The sequence below is a fragment of the Aplidium turbinatum genome, chromosome 4 (assembly GCF_918807975.1).
Source record: "Aplidium turbinatum chromosome 4, kaAplTurb1.1, whole genome shotgun sequence".
Classification (NCBI taxonomy): domain Eukaryota; kingdom Metazoa; phylum Chordata; class Ascidiacea; order Aplousobranchia; family Polyclinidae; genus Aplidium; species Aplidium turbinatum.
The window spans coordinates 11,329,211-11,356,475 of NC_137475.1; the positions used below are offsets into that span (position 1 = coordinate 11,329,211).

A 27,265-nucleotide genomic window follows, 5' to 3' on the forward strand; every position below is an offset into this window, starting at 1 on the left:
AGAAGGATTGATTTGCTGTTTGGGGCACGAAAGGTATTAAAACAACGCCAGCGTCTTTAAACAAAACTACCAGGACTAATTTTCTGCACAAGCATCTCTCAAGAAATGTATTGCGACAAAAAAGAAAATAATGTACGATACGACAAACTAATGTTCTAAATTTGCGTTTTTCTGTGAAGAATACCAGTGAAAAACGATAAACTTCACATGGCACGGTTTAAGAGCAACTCTGCTGAACTACATCCGAGTAAGCTAAACAAAACTTTGGTCGTATCAAAGCAAGTAGATTTTGTATTCGATGATCTGCTTAATAGTAGGACTACTCTAAATCAACCAAAACTTAAATTCACAAAGAAAATGTTCAATAACAATCCATTATCACTTCATCATCATTATCATCAACATGATGAGACAGAGGCGGGACTTGATGGGTCAATCGATACTCTACGTCGTTTAGTAAGCTGCAAAATTCAGCCAGTAATGTCCGATTTTTCCTTTTGTGTTCTAAATCAGGATTGTGAGTTCTGTTTATCACACTGAGTACATCATGAGCATATTCGCTGACAGGCTTGTCGTAGCTTTCTTGCAAAACACTCAGATTCGAACATATGCACGACAGTGCGTTGTTTCTTAGTTTACTGTCCAAGATAATTTTTTCGTTTATTATTAAGTCGTAAAACTTCGAAAAGAAGTGGACAGTGTTTCTTTTGACTTCCCAGTCAAGGTCATGGACAACGTACTCCCGAAGCGTCGCATTGGCAGCAAAAATTATGTCTCTCGTTTCACTGTCTTCAACAAAAGCTGCAAAAAAAGAAAATGAAGTAATGGTTGTTACTGAAGCAGCGGTTTCAGATTTACTCTGACGATCAGTAGCATATAATACACTCTCCGTTAGATGGAGGCAAAGATAAAATATATGATTTCAAAATATCAGCTGATGCCTAATGTCAGAACAGTTGAATTTTACGTATTCAGCACCACACATAACATGTGTTGAGTTAATACTTGGGCTTTTTAACCACCTATATAGATGTACGTTTTGATTTATAGCACGCCAATATGGCTTGGAATAACAATATCAGACACAAAATGTTAATGACATATGAAGAAGCTGAGCAAACTTACGGTTCCTTGGCAAAGATGAAACCTGATTCTCTGTTGACACGAAACATTGGGTGAAGAAAAGAAAAATATCTTGATTTTTAAACAAAGTGGAAGTCATCAGAAGAACAGCAGAACGTCTTGGAAAGGCTTCCGTGTCGTTTTGTAAAATCTTCACATTTGATGAAAGACATTGAACCTGTTTAAAAATTTCACATAGATTCAATTACATTTCGGTTTAATTTAAGATATTTTGAAAGCTAGCTATGGAGCTTCTTTTACCGGTATGAAACTGTAACCGCCAAAAACCATGGTTGAGCTACACATGTCGTTTTACATTGACGCAACGTATCTAGGCATCAGTGCAACGTAATATAAACGTCAGTGCTTTCTGAAAGATTGAAAACTTACCAATTCTTTGACCCCACACAAAGTTTTCATATCAACAAGGTCCTTGGCGGCTAGCGTCGCGGTTGATCGCACATAGCTATTAGAGTCAGCCATGCGTGACAAAAGAGAATTGAACAAGTCAGCTTCAAGGATGGCTTCCTCCAATTCCGGCATTTTATTCGGGTCGGACAAGCCTTAAAAGAAAACGGCTCTTGCAACTTATTTGAATTCATTAATAAATGTAGTCAAACAGAACAGAAATCACAATAAATTTTAAAGCAGAGCAGGATTTTATGGGAAAGATTAAGCTTGGGATAATTTACCCTGGTTGATAACCTTGAAATTATTGTAATATGAACCCTGAATGAAATAAACATTGAAATAAAACTTTTGAGACATACCTGAGATTTCTAAAAGTGACCTCAAGATCTCCAGCGCGGAATCCCTTTCTTGCCATCGCAAATGGGCGAGTTTCTCAAGCAAACAACGTAGCAAGGGTTGCAAGAGTTGCACATCTGAGTGCAGTGGACATTTTCTTCGGTACTGGGATAACATAATAGCCCCACACTTGCTTAACGCCTACAACATATATAAATATTTGACACAAGCAAATGCCATACAAGATAGCTAGAATTGATGCCACAAAAAGAGTGCTCAAGGCCAAGCACAATGATAACCAGCGCGAATTCAAATACATGGAATAATTTTAATCATAGGAATTTGAACAGTTTTATTTCAATCTAAAAATTGGGTGTTCAAGAGGTTCTTGACAAAGAGACAAACGTTAGAAGAAACTGGTGACGTTAAGAGAGACTAAGAAGGATTATGAATTGAGATATCCAAATCGATCTTGTTCGGTACAGTGTTCATTAGCAGTAGGTGTTTGAGATTTTCTGTGGTTTCTTATTGGAGGTGAAGTCAAGACAATTTAAATTGTTTTACTTCCTGTGCTTCATATTGCCGTGCTTTTCCTAAACTTCTATAGACCCTATTTTACAGTTGAACAGATGGTCACATGTACAATTGTACATTGATAAATATTGAACACACCACGTACTGTATCCTGGGCAGGCGCGGATTTATGGGGGGGCCCAGGGGGCCCGGGCCCCCCCCGAAATTTTGTGAAAAATTGTATGTTTCCGCATCAAATGGTTTGATATGCTTCTAAACAGCTGATATTAGTCCCTCGGCATCACAATTGATGAAAACGGTTGTTTTAATGTCTATTTTCTAGCATATCGTATATGTCGTAGTATCATTGTTCATATCTGTTTAGCTTTTTCTTTCTTTTTAATTGATTTTCAAATTTTCTGGCCCCCCCCCGAAAATAACTCTTAGATTCGCGCCTGATCCTGGGGTATTACAGAAGCAAAACTAACGACCTATAATATATATATAAAACAATGAAAACTATTAATACTACAAAAAGTGCTCAATGCTAAGCAAAAAAAGCAAAGCAGAGCGAATTAAATCAAGTATAGTTATTACTATCTGAAGCCTTTACAATTTGTAAAGGCTTCAGATAGTAATAACTATATTTGATTTAATATATATATATATATTTTTGTAGAACTTGCAACTAATGCTTTTGAAAGCACTGAAAATAGGAGATAACTGTAAATACTTTTAAAAAGTTGAGTTTATTTGCAAAGACAACGTACGCAAACGTTTACTTAATAAAACGCAGAGTGACTTTAGATGTTACCTGGTGGTCAGAGTCCACGTGACCCATGACAAACTCCATCGTGCTTGTGACATCACAAACGCAAAGCCAACATTTCTCTGCAAAAACATACAACAATCAGGAAGCGTGATGGAGTTGGCTGAAGAAGCAGTATCCAGTTTCATGTTTTCAAGACAACAGGCGCTCGTTCGTGTTGAAAACTTCGCACGTAGCCGATGCGAGCACAGCGCAAACACCGACCCAGACAGCAAAATATGTCCTTTTTGCATTGATTCAACGTCTGCAGACGTTATAAATGACGGATTTTGCTGTCTTGGAATCTGTGTCAAAAGGGCGACTAGTGGTAGTTGTTACTTGGAGAAAGACATTGCTGATGGCGCAGAAAAGAGGGTGAGGATTATGAACGTGCAAGGAGTCTGTCCTTAAAATAATGCAGAAATCACCATTTTGGGTCGAGTTCTACATTTCTGCTGTGGCGGATGAATATCAGCTGTTCTGGTGCGATGGAATCAGTGAATAAACGTAAATAAAACCAGAAACGACGACTGCGGAAGTGGGGGTGTGCCGAGCACGCCTGCAGTGTTGTATTGAGAGTGATGCGAGCTAAAATTTACCGCATTCATAACGCAACGCATTAATTTTCACTCGTTGACGACTTACTTCCTAAATCTTCAAGTGTTGATGAGACGAAATGAATGAGATAATTTTTGTTTTAATTGTTTGTTTGTTTATCTTTATCCTGCATTGCGGGAAAGTGGACTTGAGCGCTATGCATCGGTGTACGCCTTCCGACATACACCTGACCCACGCTGCAACCGACGGCAATGTCTGTTTCCGGTTGTCTACTCTACTTATGACTTAAATTTGGTACTACCCATTACTCGAAATCGATCACTGGATAGAGGCAATTATCGTAAAGTTTCTTGCCTAGAGAAACAACAGCAAGTGCGGGTGGCTGGAGTCGAACATGCAGGCTCTCGACTGCGAGCCCAACGCGCTAACCACTCGGTAGATTGGAGATTTTTACTTGAGTTGCAACTGGACAATAAAGTGATGCCGTATTTCTGTTTTAAATCTGACATTACATAACCACTCGAAGCAGAGTGAAAATCAAATGGTGGTCCCACATATCCACAATGGATGCTAAGCATCGAGGAATGAGAAGATATGTTGGACAGTTCTTTTCCGGTTTTTGGTCCAGCAACTACGCCCACCCAATTTGTGAAACCTTGCGAAAAGGTGTGAATAGCGTTTGCTGAACAACAAAGTTAAGTCGGGAATCTAACCAATAGCGTATGATTGGAAAGCGAGGGCCTTATCCGCTGCGCCATCCCACCAATCATTGGATGAGCAGTAACGAGTGTTACTTTGTGACGTCACAAATCTTGTCACAAAATTACAACAACGTTCTTCGCAAATGCATCATCGAAAAGAAAAAAGAGTAGAACGATCTTGAACAAAGAAGAAAAATCACTGTCTATATAAAGATGGAATCAGAGCTGTGAGGTCGGGCAAAAAATATACCGCTCTCCGATTTTTAACCGTCCTACTCCAAGGTTGTCACATTTTTTAAAGTTTTGAATCATCGAAAAAAAGTTCTTTTTTGAAAACGCAGTGGCGTTAGTGTATTGTGAATAACGCTAATGTAAGGTCATCAAATTTTTATCACCGACGACGAAAAAAAGTATACACTTTAAGTTTTAAATCGTTATAAATCATCGTATTGTATCAAGTAGGTGTCGTTCTTATTTACCGACACGCCAAAATCCTTCCGACTCCATTGCTCTAGTCTAGTACCGTAGATAGAATACCTGATTTTTCTAGGCATGTCCGAATGCATTCTAACACGGACAAAGAGACCTTCCAGTTTTGCAGCAGAGCAGGGCGGACCCCTTCCAGTTGCTTGTCCGGTACCTGGTACACACTTCGTATTATTTCGTTGAAAATAACAAACACTTTTCTTTCGTCGTGACTGTCAAGCATACCGCAACTCCATATCTGCAAAACAAAATATAAAAAGACGATCAAACTAACGTGAGTAGCAGTTGCTTCGATTCCATCTGTGCCATGCTGGTTATCAAATATTGTGTTTTCAACATCGTCGCAGTAATGATGCAAGAATGAAACTTTTTCAGGCCGGAATGGACCGATTCCGTAGTCATCATTTTGATGATGAATGATGCATCGGAAAATTCTTTTAAAACGCCGTTTTACGAAAAAATAACACACATGGTACGTTTAATGCGAAGGAAATAACCTCACGTTTGATTTGCGACTGTGTACCAAATATATCATATACCGGTGGTCTGAAATCTTTTAACAACCTGTGAGCAACAATTAAAATGGCTGCTCGACACCTGCCCAAACATCTAGACCGCGTCGCCGCCACTGCCCAAGGGTGGTAAAAGGCAGAGCCCTTCGACCCTTGAAGTGGCGAAGAAGATTCAAGCAAAGAAAAAGAAGCAACAAAAAACAAACAAACGGCTGCTTACCAGTGATGCACCGGAGGCAAGGTTTTGGCTGGAGACAAAATGTTCCGACCTTTGTTACTATCTACCTCATATAATCAACGTTATAACCAAGCGGTTGTTGGCAATAGCGTTGACAGAGTGGTCCAGAGGGTATTTTTGGACCAGGAATAATTTTTAAGAGCTGTAAACAATCCAAGGGCCAGGGAACTTGAAGGAACCACCTCGTATTTGTTGAATATGGTGCATTTTTCTTACAAGTGTCTAGACTTGTGGCCTGAGAGTCTCATTGGTACCGGACCTAAATTATTCTCTCAACGCACCTGGCTGTTGCTACACCACTCCTATCGAATAGTGAAGCGATAACCAGGCACTCTTAAAGAAATTGCTTCATGGCAATGCTTATGGTCCTAGGTCCTACAAAGGGGTTCATTTCTAAGGAGTGAACAGTTGGGTAGATTTCAAATTTGGCTGTGATTTCTATCCACCTGATGTGGTATTGTTTTTAAGATATTGAAGATTTTTATTGACTTTCTTAAACCAATTTTCAATCTTACATTGTACATTTAAGACCAATGTTACAGCCAACATATGTAATTGTGTATTCTTGCATTATTACAATACCACAATGAAACATAAAATTACATTTATCCAAGGTCATGAACTTGACCACAGCCACACACACACCTCCGCTATCACCTGCGGCCCGGAGCCAGAGTTCAAAAAAGTGGCCGGAGCCAGAGGTTGTTTCCATCACTACGGCTTACCTTCAGCCAAGCGTTGGCGCTGTTGCAGAGCACAGTCGATATATTGCTGCGTTTATTGAGGCATTTATCCAGCGCTCTCTCCCACGAAGCAACCTCTTCATGATCCTCATCTACTAAAAGTGTTCCGAGCACCACTTGAAACGGAGTCATGGTCATCTGCATCCACAACCGGGATTTTTCCTGAAGCAACATGTCATGGTAAAGTTAGCAGAAAACAAAACTTATTATTTTAAATAGACAAGAAATCGCTTTAATTTATCAAAAGATTTTAAATCAAATTCTTTTTAAGTCTGGTAGTTAGAAATGAGCAGGCTACGCAAAAGTGACAGTGTGCGTCAAATTCATGTAACTAATCTAGTGGGATATGGAATAAAAAACAACTTGGAAGCTACAATCAAACTGCAAAACTATCTGCCTGCAGACGCCTTTTTACGACGTAATATAATCAATAACACAAGCAAATCAATGTTGAAATTCTGTCAGATATCTCAGAATGAAACGGAAAATATACAACCCAGCAGCAAGTGAACTACCAGTCGTTTGAAAGTAAATAGCCAAAATACCATTTCAAGTCTTGGTACAAAAACATCACTCAGCACAAGTCACTGGTGTAAGGAAAGCAGATCTGTTCTAACACACAACAATGGCAAGGTAAACATTGACAAGATCTACAAAAGGTTGAGCGTGACACCGATTGCCTACAAATTGTCCGACCGATTTGTAAGACCAGTGATCGGACTGCTTGCGTTCGAGGTGCATTTTGCCACCATGAAACATTTGCGGAACAAATCATACTTTTCTACGGCAATGTGAAACCTGGTTTGGCGATTATACCAACGCCACCTGTCCTCTAGGTGGCGTTGATTATACTCAATAATCTGGCTACTCTTCACTACGGTTGCGGAAGTATTAAGGATTGATACACTGTGTTACAAAATGAGGAACTACCAATTTAAAATGTTCATTGTCGTCGTTCTAAGAATGGGAAAAGTCAAAACCTTTGGACCAACAGCAGTTCGCATAAAAAAACTGCTTCGGTGAACTCCGCTTGACAACCTCCACCGACCTAGACAACGCCTTGATGTGCTCTATTTTCTGTTGCATCGCGTTGACAAACGGATTAGCCCAGGCAAAATTTAAAAACCACAAAGCATTTGAAGCGCGTTCTCAAACAAAGTTAGTGCTTGATTGTACTGACTGGCATGCTGCTTGTAACATAAATATGGACGCTTGAAAAGACGCGTTTTTGCTTTAAACATTGTCCCAATACAAGAAAAACGAGCCAACTTAGGGACAGATGCGCTACGTCGTTTATGTCAACACAAGAACTACTGAGATTTTTCACAACGGACAAGAACCAAGTTGTCACCATGACGGCCGTCAAACTACCGATTTTACTTTATGTGTACAAAGTGCAATTTTGTTATAGCGTTTAGGATGCATAAAATAAACAAGATATATCAACTCTAATATCATCATAGACCATAGTAAATTATAATAAAGTTTGAAACAGATAGAATACGATTTACTTGGAATCGAAAAACGGTCAAAAAAGACCCTTCGATACTTCTAGAAATATACACGTAGAGTAAGAAATGCAGTAAGAAACAACAGATGCCTAAGGTTTGACCTCATTTGTAGAAATCTTACAACAAAAATCAGGTTAATGAAGCAAATTGCATAGTAAAGGTGTATATATAAAATAAAACAGCGTTCCAAAATGATGGCTTGGTATTTATAGGTTTCACCAAAAATACCCAATCAACGCAACTTTAATAATAATTAATCTATGTTACACCAGTTTGGCGATTTTCAGCCAATTCTCGTAAGCATTGGTAGTACATTAAAATGGTACATTGCAACTACACAGTTCAAAATTACAGTAAGCAACTAGTGGAAGGTGGTTCAGGTTTTCACTAAAATATGATATACATTCTATCAACATCATATGCTTGTAAACGCTTGATTACTCACCTTCATGGTGCACGCTATGCTGCTGAACATGGTGTAAGAAGCCACTTTAAGAGGAGAATGAACCAAGGAGGTCAGGGCGATCTCATGAAGAAAATCAGACGACATCCAACTAAACAAATTTTCTAATAGATTGAGTTTCGCTTTTAGCAGCATGACCGTTGTTTATCTCACCTCAAGTATAGATAGTTAGATACAAACAACCTTGCAAATTTTACAATTTTTAATCAATGACGTACAGTATTAAAGTGGTGGAACAGATTGCCAAGAGAACGAATTGCCTCCTTGTTTGTCTGTATTTTGCGCCAAAACGTAACTATTTGCATCAAAATTGCAATCATTAGACCTGTTTCAGTTATGTTTTTATCCGGGTTAAAACACTTGTTATAAAATTGATAGATGTCGACAGTGATTTCACTTTTGACTTGGTTTGCTTCGAAGGAACAGTTGTTATGTGCCTGATATATGTGGTTAACTGGAATCATGGAAGTAAATAAAGTCCATAAGCAAGTTATTATTCCAACGACAAACATCAACTACCACCGTTACATACCAAACCTTGAATATTAGCACGGTTTGGTTTTGCTAGACACCCACAAATTAATTGGGTCAGGTTTAAACTTTTAGCTTGTTAAATCAATCAATAATTAAAGGTTTCTAAAGAAAAAACGACGCGTTATATTTGTGCGAAGCTAGCAAAAGCTGTCATTATTATTGACCCCTGGTTGTGTCTCATAGAATACGATGTCACAGAGAAAACAGTCGAAGCAAAGCTGGTCTCTAAACACGATTATTACCAACATAGGCACAGTGGACAAGGATGTGATGAAATTCGCCACGATGGGGTCTGCATTTCGACATTGGGAAAGCACAGCATCCTTAACAGGTTTCGCTTCAAAAAATTGACCTGATGAGTTCAAATAAGCGACAAAAAATGAACCCGCTCTTTCGAAATCCAACTTCAAACTTTCAGTCATCACCTGAAGAAAAAGTGAATACTGAATTATGTAAAACCATCGCCTTTCTACATGATGTTAAGTCAGATTTTAAGCCAGCAAGGGAAGCGTAGAACCAAAATATTAAGCGTAAAAGGTGAAAACTTTATTCCAGTTTTTATCTTATTGGTAACGTTTTGATTCCATCTTCTTGCTAGCCACAGATTATGTACCTTACCCATCAAACAACTGTTCACGAACACTTTAAGCTTGAACCTGGTAATATTTCACTTTTTTTCATTTGCATTGTGGTTATTTTCGCTCCAAATGTTTTTGAACAAAAATCAAAAGAAAGGCAATGATGTTTGTTATCTCCTATGTTACACCAATTAAACCGATGTCACACATAAAAGTGAGATTACCAGGTCAATCCTATGAGCAATTCGACCTCCAGCTACACGCTCACCCAGTTGGTTAGAACTTGAGTTTTATCCACGCTTTTTTTTAGATTATTTCCACAGAGCATATGACTTGAAACTGACTTAACTACTACGCCATTCCATTGAATAAGCAGATAACTGATATGCAATAATGAACTTGTTGAATGACTTCTACTCTTTCAATGGCCATTTTTTAATGACCATTGAATCACCATTAATCAACGTTTTTAAATGAAATTTCCAAAACCTTAAACCAGTGGTTCTTAACCAGGGTTCGATCGAACCCCTAGGGGTTCGACGAAGCTGTTTCAGGGGTTCGACGCGAACGTCCTCTGAAACATTAACACATGGCCTACTGATACTGAATGGTATAACAGCAAATATTTTTAAAAATATTTTTGAACCACATTAAAGTACGATGGCTGGCTATCAAGGGGGAAATTAAGTGATGAATCGCGTTTTTGCTTTGCGTACAGATTTATTGGAGTTCTTAAAAAGTCACAACCATCGGCATTCAAAACACTTTGAGGACAAGTTTTATCTTTACTTAGGCTTATTTAGCTGACATCTTTGTTGCTCTCAATCAGCTGAATTACCAAATACAAGGAGGTAGTAAAAATGTAATAGAAGCTGAAGAGTAGGCTAAATGAGTTCTTTTCAGAGAAAATTGCAGTTGTGGTAGCAGCGATTGGAAAATAACAACTTCGCTAAATTTTCCCGTCTGGACGAGGTAGTGAGTAGTTCCGATACAGCAATTAATGGCGAAGTTGCAGAAGTTTAGAGGATTTAAGCCAGTATTTACTGAGCATTTGCAGAAGTTGCAAAATTTATTTGTAAACTACTTTCCTGAACAAACGCACTATCCAGCATGGATACGTCAACCATTTGCTTATGATACTTCAACAGCAGATATAAACACTAAACAGTCCATACTTGGATGACATTATCGAGCTTCAAGAAAGCGAGGTGCAAAAAAAAACTTCAACGCAACAAATCTTCAAACGTTTTGATGCCAACAAATGGAGAGTTATCCTCTTATTACAAAAGTTGCCCTTGAAGTTCTCATGCCATTCGTAACCCCTTATTTATGCGAGCATGCGTTTTCTACTCTGGTGGATGTTAAAGCAAAAAAACGATACCGGCTTGTATGCCAAAATGACATGAGAATTACTGTATCCGAGACAAAGCCTCGAATCTCACTATTGGTCTCAGACAAATGACAACAGAAGTCTTATTGATTCAGTAATGTATTACTATTAAATGTGGTAGTTTTTGTTTTTGTGACTCAGCGAAAATTTGGGGTTCAACGAAAGCTTGCAGATTAGCATAAGGGTTCGGCAAGTTAGTAAAGGTTAAAAACCACTGCCTTAAACTATACATAGCATTTTTTTAACAAGCACTGAAGCCACTGATTTGCGTACGGTTGTTCTTAGTCAAGCCAAAGGTAGCATTTAATCCCAGAAGCTCAGAGCTTGTATGAGAGTGAAAAGAAAAAAGTTCTGCCACTTCTGAAAATACAAACTTTGCAATTATGAACAAAACAAGTAGTGTTGACTGTTGAGCACAGCACTTACCTTGAAGGTAGTATTTAATGGAGCTCTGTCGCGCAAAAATGATCCAATTGACTCCAAAATTGCCACCGCACAAGTTTCAAACAAAATAGATTTCTAGAAACCACCAAGTTATAATTGAAAGACTGTCTGTGAGTTCACTGTATAATCATAAAACAGCAAATTAGTTCTTAATTTACATTGATTCCACGTTCGTTTGCAGACGTTGAGTCTAAGAAAAACAAAAAACATATTTTCTTGCTGGGAAATTCTAAAATTTACATAAAAGACAATTATATATTGCCTTGATTTACGCAAATTGTGTAAGCCACGTGTAAGACTGTAAGTACAACATTCATCTCACCGCCAATGCTTCATTTCCTAATGCTTGTTGCAGACTTAATATAAGTCTACTGATTGACAGATGGGCGCTTCGTTCAACAAATATCGATGGAGATTTAGCGAGTTGAAAAATATCTTTGACGTCAAAACCTGCAAAAATTTCAATATGACGATGCAGCGACAACTTCATCACATGACAAGCAAAATTCATTTGCAACTCTTCCATAATTGCAATGCTTATTGTCCATCATGCAACACAGCACATAATAACTTTAGAAAACAAGTCACTTTTCTGTACCATGAACAGATGAAGGCTCAATAACAATATTTAAACAACGAAATCAAAAAAACATAACAAATTTGAACTTTTTTCGATATCGCAGTATGGATGCTTCGGCAGATCAAAAGTAGGCCTATTGCAGGCCTTAAAACTCGTGTTTTTTTTCCGGCAGCCATCGTGGCCTACCGAGAGCTCCTTCTCGGCGGCCAAATCTGCGCGCTTGGAGGCCAAAATACAATAACGATAGCACAAGTAAATAGCATTAAACTTGCAACAATGTTAAAATGATCACTTAGCGTTGTTGAAGTCTGGGCGACGTCCTGCAATAGAATCGTTGTACCACGCATTAAATGCTTTATCGGGATTGTAATCCGGTATTGCGGGACCATCTAACGACCCTGAATTGTTTTAACTGCCCGCAGCTCAGTAAATTGTTTCAACTGCATACCGCCTTTCATAAAACCCGACCATTTATTCCGTTATGATGTCACCATTGAGGGTGTGAAGTCACTAACCCACAGCGTTCTCAACTATGAAGACACGTGTTTTACCCACGGATGTCAACTAACCTAGTTCTCCTTTTTAACAACGATTCAATATCCGACAACATTAAATCGATATAAAAACGACAATATTGCCAGCCCATGTAAATTAGCACTTCGGATTAACACTTCGTTAAAATAAACATAGGGAATTGCAAACAAGACTTACAGCGCTGGTGATCGCAGCTGGATATATTCAATACAACAGTGGCGATTATGACGCGCTGACCTAATTCTGCGTCACTCTTTGATACTACATATTTTCGACATTTAATCCTCGATCATTCTATTGCGAAATTAAATAATTGGCTAGAAGAAACCAGCGGCCAAACTTCGCCGACGGAGGAGTTAGCACAGGCGGTCATTCAAGCACTACTTAGCGGCCATGGCCGCCGGCTGCTTTAAGGCTTGCTATTGATCAACTACATTCTAAAAAAAAAGGACAACAAACGTTACAAATGAGGAATACAGCATTATCATTTAAATCAAACCATAACAAGCTGAAAAAGACGACCAGCATCTGCGTGGAGACTATCAATATGGGGCAACAAAACCTAAAGGTCATCATTGTAGGCTACGTTTTATACCTTCGTATCGAAATTGAAAGGCACAGAGAACAACGGTTAAAAAATTATGAAAATTGGCAACTTCATACTTTCCAACAAACTATTAAAATGTATCGCTTTTACATTGATTAAACGTCTGTAGACGTAGAATCAATACAAAAAAAGCAGATGATTTTGCCACTTAAACCACTCCTTCGCCTCATCGACAGGTTATCAAGGTCTCAACAAAATTCTGTAATTTTAATACATAGCTACCAAGTTCCACGATCGTTCTTGTGCTGCTTGCATTTGACAGTAACCGTGAGAAAGATGCCAGCCAGGCATACTGAAAGCTGGTAGTGAGATGGTTGCCTGCTACATCAACCGAAAGAAATGTCTGAAAAGTACGTAAAAAGACAAAATTATAGTGCAATGTAAAAAGGATATTTGTTAGCTCAAGTAAAAGTGTGGTTCTCATCCTTCCAATATGAAATTTAAACTTTTGATGTTACTCTGTTATTTTATATCAGTGGCAGCGACTAAAATTTTAATCAAATCAATCAAAAAATTACAAAAGCAAAAAATTACAGTTTAACAATCCAAAACAAATATAAAATAAAGCACTAACTGCTCCTGAAACAACTCAATGAAAATAAGATGTCAGCAGACTTGAGGTAGGAAACCAGTAAATCTTTGCAAGTAAGACTCAAAATACAGGTCTTGTTTTTAAAAATGCCACAAAATCAGTTAAGTTGGAGGATAATTAGTTGACTTCCGGATATGAAACACTCACATAATCATCAGCACTGAGCAGGGTTGAGAAAAACCCGGGTTTTTTGGGTTGTTTTTTAAAAAAGATGCAAAAAAGGTAGATTCATGCTTATTTCACCTCAAATACTACTTTTTACCAATGAAATGCCTCTCACTCGCAGTACATGCTGGCATAACTCAATAAAATAATGCACTAGGGCTGTTTAACTATGAGGCCTTCTTGCATAAATGAGTTTTAGTGTAGTACAAAGTGGCATTACTTGATTTTTGTGTACAGAAATATCCACTGTGTTTTCAATTTATCCTTGAAAATTTCCTTCACAATCACATCCTTAAGTCCTAATTTGAAGTTTGTTTTAAGTACCTGGTAGCACTTTGGTTCATTTTTTCAATTTCTGATAACAATTGGACAAACATGATGCTCTGGGTTTTTTTATGGTTTTTTTTTTAAAAAACCCACCCGGGTTTTTTTGGGTCGGGTAAAATACCGACAACCCTGGCACTGAGACATGATAATGGTTTTGCCAATGAACCAATAAAATATCTTAGTTCAAATAAAGGTGGAAAGTTCATCACAAAAAATTCTAATTGTGGAACGACGTGGATGGGTGACAGCATAGAAAGTATCATGGCTGAATCTATTTTGTTCCTTAAATTGCAATATTCAAATTTAATTAATCAAAAACCATAGTGCTGGTAAATCAAGTAGCGTTTGCTCATGTCTACTACCTCAAGTACTACTTTGTGAAAAACAATACCGGGTACCAAACAAAATTTCAACGACTTTTTTTGTTTTAAAATTAAAAAAAATGTGCTCATTTTGTCAGTATGGTAAGCCTACAAAGAAAACAATTCTGTTCCTTACTTTAACACATTGTTTCCAAGCAAGCTTTCTGTCTTTTGAGAGTTGTTCTAATATTTCTTCTGCTGAAAGGATTGGTAACAACTTGGTAGCAAATCCAGCAGATGATGATGACTGACATTCACTGCAGTGAGCAATGATATGATCACACAATGAATAAAATGAATATTCTTCAGCCTTATTTAACATGCGGATGATATCTGCAACATTTACAAGATTTGATTAGCAACTAAGAAATTCAGTAAACACAAGTTGGTTCTTGTAGCTATGTAAAATACTAATGCGTCTTTTTTACAATTTTAAATTTGGAACTCTCACGTAAAATCACCTTCCATTTCACTGGTAGTTCTTTTGTATATTTAATACTAAAATAAACTTAAACATGCAAAAGAACTACCAGAGATAGAAGGTGAATTTCAGTGAGAGTGGCAAATTTAAAATTGCCGTTTATTGTAAAACATGATTGACTAATCTTACATTAAAAACTTTTTTAATATAAAAAAACAAAATATTATCTTAGCTCGTTAATCAGTGACTTTGTTTCACAGGATGTTTAGCATACGAAAAGCGATTATTTCATTCATCACATGAAATGAACTCAACCAAGTTATGTAACATTTTCACTTTCAAAAATCATCTGACAATATAATAGTTTTTACACTGGAGATTACTTAAAAGTAATCTCCAGTATTTGGATCATTCTATGGAAATTTAACAGTTTTTAAAGAAAATTAACACTGGCATGCATCAATCTTTTCTATTTTTGGATACAAAGATAATTTTTCCATTTTCATTCAAAATATATCTCTAAATTGTTGTTTGTGTTTTAGCAGTTTGAACAAGGAAGTTTTACACTATTCAGTTTTTCACTTGCTACAATTTAGTGTTTTATCTACATTAGCTTACGCCAACATTTGCATTCTAAGATTTGACATGCCATGTCTTTAGCAGATAAACTAGCTTACATTATTATGTCAACTCATCTGGTTGATACACAATGCTGTCAGAAATTTTGACACCGCTTGGATTTTTTTCTATATTTTGCTTACACAAACATTGCTTTTTGTGTTTGATATTTGCAAACCCTACCTTCTACATGTTACATATATTAATAAATGCAACATGCAGCATGTTCACAAAAATCAAAAAATATGCTGATGTTTTTTTTGTAGATTCAACTGTTCTTTGTTGGGACAGCTCACATTTTTCTATTCTAAAAGATTGCTTCTTTATTAAAGTTAGCTTATCATTGCTAGTTTAGTAAGATCTATGATGCAACAAAACTGTGTGGTTGATTTGTTGTTGTTGTGTTTGGTGGTAGAATGAAGATAAATATTTGAGTTTTGCAGTACCGATAGTATTTATTTGTGAAATAAAAAGGTTTGAACTGGCACTTTGATAAGCCCCTAGTTCACAAGCGATGCAATGAAAAAATTGGCCACTCCCACTAGGGGGGACAAAACCGAGTTTGGATGATGATTCAGTTTAATGCTGAATATGCAGCATTCATATATATGACATGTAGGCCTTGTATGGTTTCTAGAATCCTCAATAGCTAAAAATGTTTCAAAAGTCAACTACTGTGTCACAGTAAAAAATCAAGTCATCTCATAATTTTTGACAGCTCTATGGATGTTAGAGTGCACAAAAACACAACATCAGTAAACTTAAATGCATATACTTCTAATCTGCATTCATTAAAACAACAATCTAATCTCTTAACAGTATTTACTAAAGAAACGATTTCGCTAGGCTATACTAATAGTATATATCTTTAGTTGGTACATGTGCAATGCATAAAAAAATGTCCATCATGTTGCTTTTAAGCTCCTTAAGAACATCCTTATAAAATCTTGCAATGCTCATCACATTTAGGAGGATCACTATCTTAGAAAGTAAGTGATTGATGGTACTTTGATATGTGCTAAAATAATATACAGCAATCGCAGTGTATAAAAAGTGCACCTACAGGGATTAATGCTCTCAGGACACATGGATCAACATAGCCTGTATTGCAAAGAAGTTTGCATCTAATAGTCTTATGCTACAGTTTGCAATACCTTGATGACTTTGCTCAGCACTTAGTATCTCCAGCAGAGTAAGGATTCTATCTAAGCATGTGTCGTCTTCTATCAATACAGTGTCATTTTCCATGCATCTCAGAGTTTTAGACAAAACTAATAGTTGATTAGTCAACTCAGTATCTTCTCCATTCAGACCATTTGTTTGCATGATGGACTTAAGAGACAAGAATATAAATCTGAAAATATAAGTTGGCTGAATTGAACCAAACATCATTGAACAATTTCACTTCCTTTAAGAATAAGGAAACACACAACAACAGTGTCTCACTTTCCTCAATAACCTCAAGAATCATCTTCACCTTACAACCACAATTTTTAATACAGTTAAATACAGGGATAAATGGAAAGAACTATGCATGAACGCCTCAAGCAGGCATGGTATACAAAAAAGAACTTTGCAGTTGAGATATTCTAGGGTAGCTCAAAAGCCTATTACATTCACAATTAAAATTTGTTTTTACTTTCAACTTCTTGCAAGTTGCTAACTGCAAAACTTGACCAGTCCGAAGGCTATTGATTGCTAAGCTTACTTGCAGACTTGTTTAGCAGCCGAAGAACCACCACTTACAAGTGTTAAAATTCAATGCACTGAAAAATAGAGTAGCCTAAGTAATGCACAGAAAAAAAACCTGCTTCACTTTTTTCTTAAGTTTTTCAAGATAAGCAGATTCAAGAATATCTTCGTTTGGTTGTTACGCAGTCATGATTTATGACATTTTCATTCTAGTTTGCATCACTACGTGTAGTGAGTGACATGACGTCTTTAGAGGCAATAAATGTGACGACAAAGCAAAAAAGTAAGTTTTATTCTAACTTTATCTGCCAAACAACACGATTGTGATTCATGGCACCAAGCACAAACAAATCGTTTTATTTTCAAATGCCTTCTTAAGATGCAAGAATCCAATCTGAACTGCTAACAAATCTTAAAGTCTATAAAAATACCAAAAATTCAATGCATGAGCTACAAAATGTGATACAAGAGGAAGGCAATTCACTGCGGATGTTGGTTCGATTACGTCACGCGTGTGATAAGGATGACTGTGTAGAGAGCTGACGTTTGGTCATGTGATCTCCTCCATGGGACAACGGGCTGCGCCAAGAGAAAAAAAGAGAAAAAAGCAAGTCGGAGGAGGACATTGAGTACACGCAGTCTCTGAATGCAGTTAGCGCCGCCGGCTCCCAACTGTACCGTCGCGAACACTTGAAGGACGCTAGAACAGGACAAAGAAGAGTCTTTTGGTAAGCAGTCATCGGAACGAATCGAATTATTTCCATTGGTGGTTAGCCGTTAGTTTCTGATCATTGGAGTATCGCAGTGGAAGAAATTTTACTGATAGCCTATGTCATCATGACTCCACAAGTTTGACGTTTAAAGTTTTGTTTGCAAACTTCACCGGAAAGAATCGTAACTCAAAGATCTGGCTTAGACTTTGTAAAGAAAAATGTCGAGAAGAAAGCAATCCATTCCCTGTAAAGTTCAAGGTACGTTTGTTAAATCTTATTCTTCGTAGTCCTTGTTCACTGTTTGTTATCTTTTACTCAGTTTAATAGAGGTCGCTTAATCATAAGTTGGTCAGAGAATTACCATAAGTAGTATAGAAAACTGGCACATTAGTTTTTAACAATCTTGAAACGAGAAAACAAATACTCTTGTTGAACATAAAGCTGGTGAGCAAGTCGATATTGTTCATCCCGGTTTCTGGTTGAAAGCAGCGCATGCGCTCTCGTGCACATACCTCCTATTTAGTCTGTGTTGCGCTCGCTCATTCACGCGATGAGGTTGGTGGATTCCATTTGTGCGCACACAAAGCTTTTAGATTCGGAGTGGCAGAGCAGGCCACGTTTCATTGCGCGGCAACTGAATCAGGAAACGAAGGCTTGGCTTGTCATCGATACTCGAAGTGCTTGAAGAAGGAAGTTAACGGACTGCACGAATCAACTCTCTTTTCTTTTCAAACCGATTTTCTGTTGTAAATCCTTTATCCAGCAAGATGTGCGCCGCTAGTTTATCTTTTTGCACTGTGGCGGCCATGGCTACAAGGAAGATTAAATTTTATCCTGTTAATCTTATGTTTGGAAGTCTACTTTGTCAAGTTGCCGATTAAATAAGTGCACTACCAACACACAGCTCCGTCAATTTAGTGGGGCCACCATAGTAACCTCTATCTGACTTGGTAAGAGCACCATAACGGATTGGTAGTTATTTACGTTAATTCAATTTCACGCTTAATCGGAATTTAAACTGATTTCTCCTATCAATTGCGAAAAGCAGTCAGGTAGCCTATAAAGCTCTGCGTACAAGTGCTCTTCTGCAAACAAACGAATATGAGTCGTCAATCGTCGAGGAAAACTCAACCACAATTGCGACGTGACTCAATAATTGCTTTCGACCATTTCTCCATTTACGAGAAAGAGTGGCTTTTCGATTCATTTTTTTTACATAGTGTTCAAGCCAATTTTATAAACAAATCTTTTTGATTTTTTATATTGGAAATAGATACTTTGTGGCAAGTGGGGCTGGACGATTGCATTTCACCTGTTTTCAGTAGCGGATCGGGGAGCACTTGGTCACCTGCCTCCTCAAAATCCTATAAAAAAGCTTCAAATTTTGTCGCTTGTTTTGCATCGTATTTGTATTAATTTAATCGGTGGCGCTGGGCACGCCGTGAGCGTGATTCAGATTAGCAGCGGATTTGTAGGGCTGCAATATTTAGCTTTGTGCCTGTCAAAACGGAGAAGAAAATGAAATGTTTCTAACTTAAGTAAAAACATTGCTCACTCACCTGGATTGCGTTAACAATTCAATTGACCTATTCCACTGGTAACAGAGATAATTCTAGGGCTAAAGTATAACTTGCTGGCAGCTCTCACGAGTCTGAAAACTCCTTTTTTGCTGAAGCAATATTTATTGTAAATCTCAAAATAATTTAACCATCAAATTTCTAACCGGTTTAATATTTGTTAAGGTGTGAGGCCTCACTCTCAAGCAATTCCAGAAACTTCATTAGATATCGTCAAGTTGCACACCATGACAGATTCCTTGTTGGATGTGAGATCAAAGAGTCCCGACACGAAGGGCACTTTAAAAGGTGGAAATTTATAAATGCTTTGTGTTTTGATTTTTGACTTATTTGGGGCAACGAATGGTATTAACCACATAAGCCCTCAAAACACTTTAATTTCCGAACGACTATTTAGTTATCAGAGCTGTGGAGTCGAAGAGATTTTGGTGTGTCGGAGTCGTTAAAAAAGTCCGACCCCTACTCCGGCTTGATACAAAACAATGAACAACAGAATTTTTGTTTGCAATCTTTCTTCAAAATATTGTTTCTTGTTCTCTGTATTAGTACACTTTAAAAGTTTTTCGGAAATGAGAAGTGTTTGTTCTTGTCAGTTTTGTGAAAATAGCCATTTCAATTCCGATCACAAGTGAAATTAAGCTTTAAAAAAGGAAAAAAAAAGATCTGGCAACACTGAAGCTGGAGTCTGTCAGTAATACTGTAAATCGAGGAGTCGGAGTCGTATCTTTCGCTCGATTTCACAACCCTGTTTGTTATCACATTACTTTTGTTTCTGTTTCTTGAAAACGACACCACGCACGATTGAAGGTTAGGAGTTTGAAATCAAATTTATCTTTATCTATCATGGTCTCAGTTTTCTTTGAAGTGACAAGATGCGTTGGCCTTTATTGTAGCAGTAATATCAATTAACAGGCTACGAACGTGGACTACGTTGCCGATTTATTTTCATTTCACACAAGTCCACAACATCTTCGTGGTCAGAGATTGTCGTGTCTGGAAAGCCACAGCTAATGCAACGTCGAATGATGTTTCAAAATATCCAAGAGGGGGTGCTCTTTATGTCTTTCTTTTGCAGTGTCTAAGCTTACGCCCGGTGGTTAAAGATTTAGATGGACAGTAAGGCAAGGAAGCCAATCTTTGTGTTCTCCTTCAGGCATGTCTTTAAGTGTCCTGCCAAAGACGCAGCCGTATGCTCTTGAGCGGTGTTAAACCGGCTGCATTTCGAGAGCCGTACCAGGCCTCTTCCTACTCAGCTATGCACTGCAGCCGTCTTTGCCTGATATGACTATCATTGTCTCTTGGCAAAACACAACCACTGCTTTTGGTGAGTGTCGAACTGCCAACCAAAACACTCTGAAGTAGGCCTTACACTTAAAGTTTGGAAGATGGATACATAATCTTGGGGTTCTTGTCTTTCCATTAACTCAATGTAAATGTCTCACTACCAGGTTTAAATGAATTTTTCAATTTATTTGGTTTAATTAGCTTTTACTTTTGTTCAACAAACTTATTCTGATTGTATTGTTTGTTTTGATTCAGTGACGCACAGTTTTATCTGTTAGCTGTCTATTTTTGAATGCGTTTTTGTGCATTGGTATTTTACATTGACGTTCTGTTCAGCGACGTTAAAGCGATTGTTGTTGGAAGGAGGAATAATAATATTTCTATCTATTTCAATTTGATGCACAATAATTTCGTGGAAGCATAATTCGCATAATGCTGCTTGTATGTTGATGAGTTCCGTTTATGCACATCATTTACACAGCAATGCGTAAAAGCAACATATAAATATATTATATTTTTGTAACATTAGGTCGCCCATTCTTCACTCTCGCTGCTTATGAAGTTTTATGATGGTATCATCGTCACTGCCACTGCTGGCAAATGACCTTCAGACATGCTTCCATGCCATCTTATCTGTCAATATTCTCATTTAATTGTTACTTTTTTTCAAGATTATCTTTGATTTCTGGTAATAGCTGTACTCGAATCTCTTGCTTACCATTTAGTGGTTATTTCGGCCCTTCTGTTGCTTTTAATTTGTTGTCGGGATGGCCAGTTCACTGTCACTTCGTCTTTTTGCTGTTCGAATGTTACACAGTATTTTGTAACCGTTTCCCTCTTTGCTTTGCGAGTAAATATTCCGCTTTCTTTCGCTAACCATTAGGTTGAAGAAACGCGGTTCAAACCGCAACGTAACCGGTTAGCCATCGCTTAATTCTTGCACTCAGGATAATCTGTACATACATTTCAAGCCACTACAAATACGTGAAATTATTGGGACTGGGACGGCTCAAAAGCTTTCTTCTCAGTCTACGAATCGAAATTGTAATAAAACAATCACGTGACAATTTTTCAAGAAACAAAACTTTAAAGAATCATGTGCGTTTTATGTATCATTCGCAACATCACAACTACAGAACATAACGTTGAACTTCATCTGTGCAGAAAAAACATTTCCTCATTCTTCTCCTGCATTGATGAGCTACATGGAGAGGGCCGAGAGGATACTTAACCATAATAACAAGTATTCTAATGGAAATGGACATGTACAAAGGTAATTTTACTTTTTGAAAATGGTCTTTAGACACGGTTATATCGGTCCCAAACGCAGCACCAGGCTGCGACATGGGTGCTATCAGGTTCCGAAAGCACAAAAACAGCCCTCAAAAGTGAGAAGTATTCGTTTTAGTTTCTAAATAAATTAATAACCGTGAAACAATTGCGGCCACTTTATATTTGTTTAATGAATTATATCCGTACGATCACCCTATAAAAGTTGCCGGCATTTAAAATACTGCGACGAAAACTGTCGAAAGTGTTTTGCTGTAGAAGCGCATTCAGATGACAAAGACGGTGCTTCACCAGTTCACAAAACCATGTCAGATTGTCAGCAACCAGGGAGTGTTACGTTATGATATACAAGACAATATTAACTTTATCACGTATAGAAGATTCCTACTGTTTTATAGTCGAGTATTTGTTCAACATTTCAAGCCAAAAAAAGATCTATCTCTGTGTGGCCAAAAGATACGACGACTGAGAGAACGTCGGTTCGACACTTGGTTACAGCAAGCGGTTGTTGGCTATGTCTGATAATACCTGTCTACTTAGTCCAGATTGTTACCAATCGGGCATTGGAGATGCAAGCTTGGATACGACAAAATATTCATGGGAATGACATGCAAGTGATAGTGAGCTGAAAATTGGGATCTAGGACAATTGCCCCCCGAAAAATGCTGTACAGAATGCTACCATAAAGGCGGCAAAATGAAATGTTTGTTTGGATTTTTATCAGAAGACTTTTGTACCTGTCGTGATCACAGATCTCGGAAAGGCTTGTACAAACACGTCACAATCCGATGAAGACATCTTCAAAGTAATCTACGATCGAGTTAGCTTCTGTTGGCATAGTATCTTGAAGTGTTTCAAACGCACTAACTACCTTCATTTGGTCGAATGAAAGCCATAGCTGGAAGCATACGAATTTTCAGAGCAAAGTCAACATCTGCCTGATATTGCCCTTGCAATCCTTCCGCCACATTCCGCTATACACATTGCGTAAACAAGTGGAAAAACAGCCTTGGACTACTGCCGTTGGGAAGTTAAGCTCAATAGCATTCTCAGCAGCTTGTTCATAGTCGATCAGAAAAGATGTGGGACTCAGCAGTAGGTTGATCACTTGTAATAGATGAAACATCTCTTGATAAGTGTTCTGTTGCTTGTTTGGTACCAGGGCATAAACACATGGAATAATCCTGTTTGCAGTCAAGCAATGAACTGTAAAGTTGATAGAAAAGCTTTGGTACAACTTTAAAAGTCCCATATTGTGTTGGGATTACCATATCAGTTAAGTTTTATGGAGTAGGCTGCGGAGCACTGACAGATTGTTTATGGCGTCTTATTGTGCGTCTAACTCTAATGTGTCTTGTTATAGGTGGCAATTGCGTTGAAGCACTTTCCCACACAACCTGAGCAGTTTGGGCAATGATCTGCTGGAAAGCTTCTTGAGTTTGTATAGCCCTCCTCTTCATTTCTTGCCGTGTAGACAAGACTTCTGAGCGACGTGCATTAGCAAAATGCGTGTGCTCGTTTACTTTTCCCACCACTTCATCTTCACGGACCTTTAGTTTAGCTTTGCAGTTATTATGACGACGTTTCTCGCATTCGTACGACGTAACATCATTTGTCAGGTCTCTTTTTGCTTCACGTAAATGTATCCTTCGTATACGAGCTTGGTTTGGTTTTGTTTTGAATCTTTATCCTCGGACTGACAAAGCCTTGATAGGTTATTCCTGGTAGTTTTGCGTACTTGTAGAGGCTCTGGACGCAGGGCCGGTTACAGAGTTTGGCAGAGTGAAGTTTTTCGATTGTTGAAGTGTTATTGCAGGGGAATTATTCCATTCACTAGGCGCCGCTGAATAGAGAGCAGTCCTGAAATGCGTTGTTCAAGTGCACACCTCGAGAGTCGAACCAGTGCCGCGTGATCTTGAGCCGGGCGCCTAACCACTGAGCTATTGGGGCGGACTTTCCACGTTCACTTTTAACAAATTCCATAATTTTCTTAGGTGTAGTTCCTAATTTTCGTACAGACTAACTAACTAACAATATTACACTAAAAATCACAAAATATCAATTAATTAAACCAACCGTAAATGTATCCTTCGTATACGAGCTTCATTTTTTCAGGTTCACTTTTAACAAATTCCTTAATTTTCTTAGATGTAGTTTCTAATTTTCTTCCAAACTAACTCTCTCTCTCTCTCTCTCTCGTTTGACTTGCAGTAGCTTAGATTGGCAATGCCTCATCGTGCAGCCATGATACGGTAGTTGGGTCCAGTTTTCGAATACCAATGATTCCACTCGGGGGCCGTAAGATGGGGCATTCGTGGAGTATGTGTTGCATTGTTTGTTCTACCGCTCCGCAGACACATATCGGCGTATTATGCAACCCCCACCTAAATAGATTAGCTCCAGTGCAGCCAACGTCACATTTGATCCTGTTCAATGTGACCCATGCCTTTCTTGAGAGGTCTGCTCCAGGAGGGATGGAGAGTGCTGGTATAACTGAAAACTGGGGAGGGATATGTGGCAGCTCGTTCCATTCCTGGGCCCATGTCTCCATGCAGCTGAAGTTCTTATCCACAAGCCCACGTAGCATATCGATGGAATGGGCGCCTTGATGACAGGGGTTGTTCCAAACTAACTAACAATATTACACTAAAAAACACAAAGTATGTATCAATTAAACCAACCAACTATCACTAAACTATAATGCCTTGAAAACGCAACAGTCTGTCATCTCTTCCGAACAAATCTCAAACTATTTTCGTGTTTTTCATTTGGGTCAACCTTTGTTCGGTGTAATGTAACGAGTAACGATGTTGCCACCAAACGTCTTCGCGCTATTAATAAACTTTACCAAGTCATGCTTAAATCTTATTATTCTCTTGATATCCAATAAGGGGCAATTATTCGGGGAGAGGAGCAATTGTTCTACGGGAGTAATTGTCTGGGGGGCAGTTGTCCGGATACCGAAAATTGTCTTTGGATTGTCGCCAACAAAGCATACTCGGAGTGTTCTGCCAAAGTGATCACAAGTTTGCTGTCTTCTCTACTGATCTTTATAAAGCTGGTTTTTCGGTAGCATCACCAAATATCCAACAACAAAGTTGAAAAACAGAACAGACGAACCCAACCCTGATAGTGCAGTACATATCTTCTAGCATACCATTTTTACGCGTTATCTTGTTGCCAACGGACAACCTCGAGGCTCTCATTGACTGAGCAATAATTCCTTGTTTTTTAATACTACTTATACCTAAGGGTTTTTCAACTTTCATGAACAATTGTAAGTTAATATTGCGTGTGTGTGGGTGGTGCTTCTGAACCAAGCCATTAGGCTGCTCGCAGCGTAAAGTGTGTGTGAAGTACGATTAAAAGTAGACAGAAAGGCGTATGCCGCAAACTGTCATTTTGCCTGTTGTCGATCCGAAAAACTATTTGATTGGGATATGAGAAGAACAATGTCGGGGACCATTGCTCTGGCATGACACGGAAAATAAATTGTTTCTTTTCTTTCTAAATGCCCCAGTTGAATGCATCAACACAATTTTTTTATTGGTTTCCGGTTACCCAACTGAACTAGCCTTTAAGTGCCCCCATTGGAGTCTTTATCCTTGTACAGTTTTCCAATGATAGTTGAATTTCATACTGTCCAACATCATTTTTGTTTGATCACTAATGACCCAATGGATTTGCTTTTAACCACCCCTGGAGGGGTAGCTGTGGTTTTGACAGGCGTCAAACAGCCAATGTGTTCTTATGTTTTCGTTGTCATGCCAACAATACTGAAAAAAGTAACTAACTACTTCTTTAAAAGTCCTTAAATCTAGGCATAAAATATGTCAAATCTTCACAAATTTACGACTTGTGCCAAAAATTGGAATCGTTTCACCAATTGCAACGTAGGTTATTAAAGAAAAATAACCTTGATGCTGCAAGTATCTGCAATGCGATGTTTGTGTATTTGGTGCTGAGAAAGACATTAACTTCATATACTGCTTGAAGTCTTCAACAATCTGTGATGTAAGAATTTATGGGCGACTGTTCTGAAAATAAAGCTCTCATGAATAATTGCAGTTAGTCACAACGACAAATCCGTCTTTTAGAATCTAGATCGTGATTGCACCTTCGTCTCAGTTTGCGTTTGCGATCACGCGTTGCTAAATAGCATGCTGCAGAACCACAATGTATTCTGTGGTCAGAATTAAAGAGATTTAGGACATGTATTAAAGTATGTATAATAGCCATGCCACAATCTCAACTTAACGAAAAACATGCACAACAAAGTGAATCATGACTTCAACATGAAAATAAAGCGGTTTATATTTCACGTTAGTTCAACGTCGCATAACGTGAGATGATCGCACAAAAACATGACAAAGTTCGACAGTCGTGGACACCTTCCCTAAAGGCAAATAAAACCAGAATATACCTGTGATAGTGCATTGTCTCGCACAGAGTGAGTTACAATGATCTCATCAATTGTACATCGAAACTGACCTAAAGATTGCGCGTTGTCAAGAGGCAGCCTTTCAGCAAGTGAAAGTTGTCATTTTTACACCGCTCAATGTTGATAGACGTTAAAACAATTGAAAATGTAAAATTTTGCTAGTACAATCTACAATGTGATGCTTACATTTTTCCGTCGTTTATGATCACTTGTTACTGCAAGGCACCTGAAGTGTGCCGGCTATGAAAAGGCAGAAACAAGCAGTGACAATGCAATCATCCAATACATGCGAGTTGAACTCCAAATAACAATTTCAAACTCAAGAACTGTAATGGTGTTTTATTTTTAAATGACTTTAGGTGTGTACAAAGTAAATTTCTATGAAATGATATCGCACGTTCTTTCGTTTAAAACAGTTATTGTTGGAGCGTGTTGTCTGCATGAGCAACCCGGAATTTTAGTTAATCATTTCTGCACTTAGTAATATCGCTTTGACCAATCGGTGCAGCTTTAGTTGGCAGGAAGAAGCTTATGCTGGACGATGCCGAGCGGCTTCAACCAAGTCATGATGTGTTTCTTTTGTAAACAAACTGAGACTGTCTACTCTGCCAACAGCTTGATGTGGGAAATTATGCCAAGACATAAGACAAAACGCTTCTAAAAGCTCAACCCTTGCATATCGGATTTGAATAGCCTACTGAGCAGAAACCAGCG

At 38.1% G+C, this 27,265-nt stretch overlaps 2 protein-coding genes across 3 annotated transcripts in view; one reads left to right on the top strand and one right to left on the bottom strand.

Annotated features, from left to right (window-relative positions):
- Positions 1-92: 92 nt before the first annotated feature.
- On the bottom strand, positions 93-16,901 carry LOC145769316 (uncharacterized). Its single transcript, XM_082580912.1, has 14 exons — positions 16,709-16,901; positions 14,652-14,848; positions 13,292-13,412; positions 11,671-11,798; positions 11,331-11,423; positions 9,183-9,361; positions 8,385-8,493; positions 6,411-6,590; positions 4,987-5,173; positions 3,197-3,273; positions 1,893-2,070; positions 1,513-1,685; positions 1,126-1,300; positions 93-801 (listed from the first exon to the last, which is right to left on the bottom strand). The coding sequence occupies exons 1-14, from the start codon at positions 16,878-16,880 to the stop codon at positions 362-364; spliced, it is 2,409 nt and encodes an 802-aa protein (XP_082437038.1). The 5' UTR covers positions 16,881-16,901; the 3' UTR covers positions 93-361.
- Positions 16,902-22,059: 5,158 nt separating this feature from the next.
- Positions 22,060-27,265, top strand: part of LOC145769388 (uncharacterized) — a 33,785-nt gene continuing 28,579 nt past the window's right edge. For both annotated transcript variants that reach the window (XM_082581007.1, XM_082581008.1), the window contains exon 1: positions 22,060-22,093. The gene's annotated coding sequence lies outside the window, so the exon portion shown is untranslated. The remainder of the gene's footprint in view (positions 22,094-27,265) is intronic.

Coding starts and splice junctions, on each gene's coding strand:
- LOC145769316 (XM_082580912.1), bottom strand. CDS start 16,880: ATGCAAACAAATGGTCTGAATGGAGAAGATACTGAGTTGACTAATCAA. Junction 13,413..14,651: donor CTTGGAAACAATGTGTTAAA/GTAAGGAACAGA, acceptor CGTACTTTTCAG/ACATTTCTTTCGGTTGATGT. Junction 9,362..11,330: donor CATTAAATACTACCTTCAAG/GTAAGTGCTGTG, acceptor CTTTTTCTTCAG/GTGATGACTGAAAGTTTGAA.